At 46.7% G+C, this 6,000-nt stretch overlaps 1 protein-coding gene across 1 annotated transcript in view; it reads right to left on the bottom strand.

Moving 5' to 3' along the window:
• SOBP (sine oculis binding protein homolog) overlaps positions 1–5,439 on the bottom strand; it is a 117,640-nt gene extending 112,201 nt beyond the window's left edge. Inside the window, exon 1 of the mRNA XM_030448187.1 lies at positions 5,036–5,439. Within this exon, the coding sequence (XP_030304047.1) occupies positions 5,036–5,131 (96 nt within the window). The 5' untranslated portion in view covers positions 5,132–5,439. The remainder of the gene's footprint in view (positions 1–5,035) is intronic.
• Positions 5,440–6,000: the final 561 nt, after the last annotated feature.

Here is a 6,000-nt window from a genome sequence, read left to right on the forward strand (position 1 = left end):
TGCTAAGTCCCAAACCACTTATCGCCACTGCAGGGCAATGTGTAATTTGCATGTTTTAACTATACGATTTCTCTATTCTTGTGCTACACAGAAATAACCTCCCTCCTGGAAGAGCAAGGATAACTAACTAACCATTATGCTTGTTGGTATTTTGACTTGAATTTGCTTTCTGTTCATAGGAAAGATGAAAAAGAGTGTGTTGATTCGCCAGACTGTGGTTTCTCTCTTTTGTGAGACTGACTTATAAGCTCGTATAAGGCAGTAAAAATATAATCACATTTATTCCTGCTTCAGGATTCATTTCATTGTAACAGTACACCTACAGCTTGATTTTTCACATTGCAATGCAACATTTTCCCAGATCTTCACTAGTTAATACGTCCTGAAGCTAAACCATGCTCCTCTTTCCATCTTAGACCTCCTGCCTTTCCTTCTCTATGAACCTTATTCACAGGGGGCAAGGCCTGGCTTCACCGAACGAGGCCTGGCAAACACGGAGGCAGGAAACGCAGAGAAGAACGAGTCTGTCAGACTCATTTTCTTCTAGGTTTTACTGCTGAATGTTTATTTCAGATCTGGGAGGAAACACAGTGGCTCCACTCCATTTCCTTGCCTGCATAACCCACTCGATGCAGAGCCCCACAAATTCACTTTTCACTTAACACTGCACCAAGAAAATAAAAATGTTTCCATAGCCACAATACACACAATACAAACTTGTTTTGTTTTTTTTTGCTGGCCTTCATTTTAATTTTTTTTTATTTATGAATACTTTCACCATATCGAAGTTTATCAGAAAGCAAAATTTCTCAATGCCTTAATTTCCTTTGTCCTCCCATGTGCACATTTGAGTCTGTAATATCCACTTGATTTGAACAAGCACTGCTTCTATGATGCACAGGCAGGTGAGGCTCTCTGTGCAGCCCACCAAACTCCCTGTTGCAGCCAGCCCACAAAACTCCTTCCAAGCAGACTCCACAAAAAAAGAAAAAAAAAAAAAAAAAAAAAAACACCACCTTGGCCTCCTGAAATAGTACCATTGATAAAGTCTGCCTGCTTTTCCACTTTCCCAAAGACATTTTTTGCTTTTCAGGAGAGAAGGGAGGAGTTTCCTTGGAATCTTCTGAGCACTCTGAGTGATCTGGCTCGCTCCAGGCACAGCGCTGGTACTCCTGCTTCCCTGCTTTCCCCCTTTCAATGGTAGGACTTCTAAATGCCAAATGTGGATTATTAAAATACTAAACTGAAAGATCTTCTGATGAGCTTACTATTAAACTACGACAGATGGGGCTGTCTTAAGCTCTAGGCATCAGGAACGATGCCCAATTTTAGATACAAATTAGTTATTGAGAATATTTATAGATGGTAAACTCCTCGGGCACACGGAGCAGCCCTGTGAAATTACACTTGTAAATTAATTGCTCGCCTTTCAGCTGACAGACACTTGCAGATACACGGTTCAGAAGAACTTCCAGAGCAATCCAGTACTGGGTCTAACTTAGTTTCACAACCCAGGAGAGGAGCTGCCTCTCCTGATGGGCAATGCTGCCTGGCAGCTGGATGGCAAATGGAACTGAGCTGAGGAGGAATGGGTGGGGAAATCATCACCATGCCTTGATGAGTGCTTTCACCAATTACACTGTAAAAAATATTTTGGTCTTAGAATAGCGTCAGACTCCATGATTACCATAGCTATGGATCTATTAGGTGCTCTGTTATTCACCAGTGCATGAGAAACTGCACTGAAATGAATTTTGGAGCTGTCTGCTCTTCTTCCAAAGCATAAGGTGGACAATGCTACCTCTGGAATTAAAAAACAGAAAGTACCATCTGAAGGAGGAAAGAGAGGCTGTGAAGGTCACTAAAAACCAAAACAGTTCCTCCTGAAGGTATTTTTAATTGAAACGTAATATCAGAAAACCGTGCAGAGTCATGTACTTCTTGCACACAACACTGTATCAAATTAAAATTTGTTATAACCACCATGTACATTAGGCCAGTGATAACAAAAATGTAACTTAATATCTGGCATAAGAAAAGAGCACTATCCACCCAGTCATGTTAAAACCAAGCGGTGACACTACTGTTGGAAGACACCAAACCAAGCAGTTATGTGTTGTGATTCTTCTTGAGTAATTATTGGACTGTATCAAAATGCAAATCTTGAAGGAAGTATCTGTGATGAGGTAATTTTAGTGCTCATTCACAGTGCACTGCATTTGCGGTACTTAAAATAGACACTTGTACCAATGGTCTTTTTATTATCCCAAGGGGAAGAAAATAAATAAATAAATAAATAAATAAAAAATCACATATACACCAGTCCTTTTTCTATCTGCAAGGGAGGCAATTCGATCCAACATGGGCTGAAACCTGAGTAGGTCACTGTACACCATGATAAAATTCCCTAATCCCTCAGCCAAATTTCCCTGAGGGGGCCCTCCTACTTCTCCTTCACTTTCCAAGCTGACTTTTCCATTCCCTCTCTCGTCTTTTCCTCCCCTTCATCTCTTTCATTTCCCCTACCTTAAAGCCTTGATATCTGATCTGCTGCTGATACTCGAGTTACAGTTTTTACAGCTTAGGCTGTCTATTGCTGTATACATTCCTTTCTTCCTGCTCTGCCGTGATTACTTACCAGGGCTTATTTTACACTGGTCCAGATGAAAGCAGTTCAGATGAAGGGAAACAGTCAGCCTGTTTGAACATTACAGATATGAACCTACACAAGGACACATTGTGCTCCCTCTGTCATTTTCCTGTAAACATTTTGCACAGTGTAACCAATTTGTTACATTATCGTATTCCTCGGGTTTATGAAGAACAATGAGACATCTTAATCCATCAGTAAAGGAGTAAATGATCGCCACAGGATTTTAACTTTCTCAACAAGTTAAATTCAAACCGCTTTTTTTTTCTTCTTTCCCTCCCCGACAATAGTAGCCAACTGCCTTAGTGAAAACCGTCTCCCAGCACAGCATATATATAGCATAGTTTACATTAAAAGGTGGCCTGTGTTTTATGCAAGGTTCTGCCATCAGCTATCTCGACCGGAAATCATATCAGTTCAAAATGCCATTCCTACCTGCCTTTAATTTTTAAGTCAGCTGAAATCCTGAGGTTTCTAACCCTGAGCAGCTACCCTTGATTAAAAGAGAAACTCTGCATGAAGGTTAACACCAGTGCTTAATACTAAAGCATTAGTTTAAAATTGTGTAATTTTTCTCCTTCACACAATGTTGTTTTTGTTTCTTCCTCGCCCTTTCAGACAAACATCTGTTATACTGTAGAAGAACAACTATCTCCCAAACCGCTGAGTGTGCCTGCAGCCAAAGTAAACAAAACAAACCCAGAGGATCCAGCACAGTCAGCCTTTATATCCAGCCAGGATAACATTTCACATGTTTTGATTAAAATTAGCTAATTTGTAATTCTAGAACCTATGAAACTTAAAGGCTGCAATCCATATAGATCGCATCAGGCGATGCTCTAAGGGGCCAATGCCCTATACTACAGACCTCCACAGTCCTCCCAAACTATGTGGGATTACAATGACTCTTTGGTGTCTGCACAGAACCCTCTCCGAAAATAGGATGTGTCACATATCACACAAAGAATAACCCTGCTCCTCGGGACTTGAAACTAGTACAGTTTGTTTCCGAGGAGGTGCACCGACACATTATTTTGTTCGTTCCCCTAACTCTACTCTTGTCCACATTTCCAGCTGATGTCCACACAGAACCGTGTAACACGCTCCTTACACAGGCAGCGGGAGCAAGAACGCCTGCCTTTAGCACAAAAGGGCACCTAACCAAAATCCGTGGTGTGCAGAAGAAGAGAGGTGGAAAGGAATTGCACATTCCCCTTTAATGTTACACCAGGAAATCAACGCTCCTGAAAGCAAAGGTCTTTTCACCAGGCATCACACAAATTTATATACTCGCCTATATAGTATACATACTATGCAAAATGAGACATTTTCCAGGAAATTCTCCACTTATAATCAGCCTTTTAATAAATGACATCTTAAAATTAAACATTGGCAGCACCATCTCATAACCAGACTATGCCGTTTTAGTCACTTTATCTGTGCATTTAACAAGTTCAGCTGAAGTCCTGCAATACATTGTTCCTAACTTTGGGGAATGAGAGGCACAGAACAAACAGACGTGGAACAGACGTGGAAAACAGGCGCAAAAAATACGATCGGTCAAGCCTGATGTAAGAAGTACCAAAACAACGTTTTTTGTGCAATCGCATGCATCCTAACATCTGGAGTGGCTGCCTCAAGCTCTACCTCCAGAGAACAGCTGGACTGGCACGACTTCCTATCAGACAGGACAGCCCTGCGCACGATAAATGGACTTTCATGAAAAGCAGCCTTCGGCCAGCCACCTTTCAGCAGCACCTCTGCCGCCGCGGGGAACTGCCAAGCGGAGCACGGAACAGAGAGGAGGACAAGGAGAAGGCGAGAGGGACAAGGAGAAAAAAGGGGTCTCCGCGCCTAAGTGCCAGAATGATGCGCGGCTCAGACCGTAACATTTCACTTTGACAATTTAATTACATAGTTGCAGCTGGCTACTGAAAAAAAAAAAATAAAAAAAAAAATACAGTGTTTAAAAGAGGTCCCTTTCTTTCCTAACTTTAGGGCTTTCCAGCTACCTGAAGGGGTGGCTATAGAAAGGAGAAGAAAAAAAAAAAAAAAAAAAAAAAAAAAAAGACGGCTCATCACTTGCACCGAGGGAGCTTTAAAGCCCAACACGGGAGTGTTAGCCTTTTTTTTTTTTTAATTTTTTTTTTTTTTTTTTTTTTAATAAATAAATCAAAGCTGGTCAATGAACAGGATTTGCAGCCTGTGAATTCGTCTCTGTTTTCAGCCCAGGAGGCGGAGTTGAGACACATTCAGTGCATCCTACAAAAAAAAAAAAATGACAAGAGATCCTTTCTTATTTCGTTTCCATGCACGGAGGCGGAGAGGAGGGGGGGGGGGGAGCGTAGGGGGACCCCTGCTCCCTTCCCCATCACAGGCACCTACCTTCATCTCCTCGTTGATCTCCCGCTTCACCGGGTGAGCCGGCTTCCTGCTCCTTTTATTTTCGGGAGGTCTCCCTTCTTTCTCCATTTCTGCCATTTTTTGCGCCTACTTGGTGGTGGAGATGAAATGGCTGCTGGTGCTCTGGGGGGGCCGGGAGGGGCGCGGGGAGAGAAGGGGGAGGATGGGGGGGGGGGAAGAAGGGGACAGGAGAGAAGGGGGGTGCGGCGGTGGCGGCGGCTCTCAGTGCTGGCAGGCGGCGCCGCGGAGGGCCCGGGGGGGTAGTGGCGGCGGTGGCGGCGGGCGGGCGGGGGTCGCGGGCGGGCAGAAGGGGCGCGGGTGCCCCGGCGAGTCAGCCATCTTCTGCCTCGCCGCCGGCCTGCATGGGAGCGGCGGGGCGGCGGGGCGGGCGAGAGGCAGCGCGGAGCGAGCCGGCCCCGCGCCTGCTGTGCCGCTGCTGGCGGGCTGCCGCCGAGGGGGCGGCGGAGGGAAGGGGGAGGCCGGCCTCGGCCCGCCAGCGGGCGGGGCTTGCCGGCACCGAATCGGCCGCCGCTGCCCGCCATGGGAGCCGGGGGGGGGTGGAGGGAATGCAGGGGGTTGGGAAGGGGGGGTGGGGGCGAACACCGGGCGGAGCGGAGGGGGCGGTGCGCACCCGCCCCCCGCCCACAGCCGGGATGGGGGAGGGGGATCGTGTGCCCCCTCGCACACCCGGGGGGTCGCCTGACCTGCCCCCCACACACCACCCCCCGCCGCCTGGGTGCTGTCTCCGTGCCGGTCCGGCCTTCCCGCGCCACCCCCTTCCCCTCCTCAGGCCCCGCCGCAGTCAGACGGGGCTCTCCGCCGCGCCGAGGTGTGATTCCTCCTGTTTTTTCCCTTTTTCTGAGCCCGGGAGGTGAGGATGAATGGTTTGGTGGGACGAGGTGCTGGATTACAGCACGCACGGTGGGGGAGACATTGATTATTCCTGG

The sequence above is a fragment of the Calypte anna genome, chromosome 3 (genome assembly GCF_003957555.1).
Source record: "Calypte anna isolate BGI_N300 chromosome 3, bCalAnn1_v1.p, whole genome shotgun sequence".
Classification (NCBI taxonomy): Eukaryota; Metazoa; Chordata; class Aves; order Apodiformes; family Trochilidae; genus Calypte; species Calypte anna.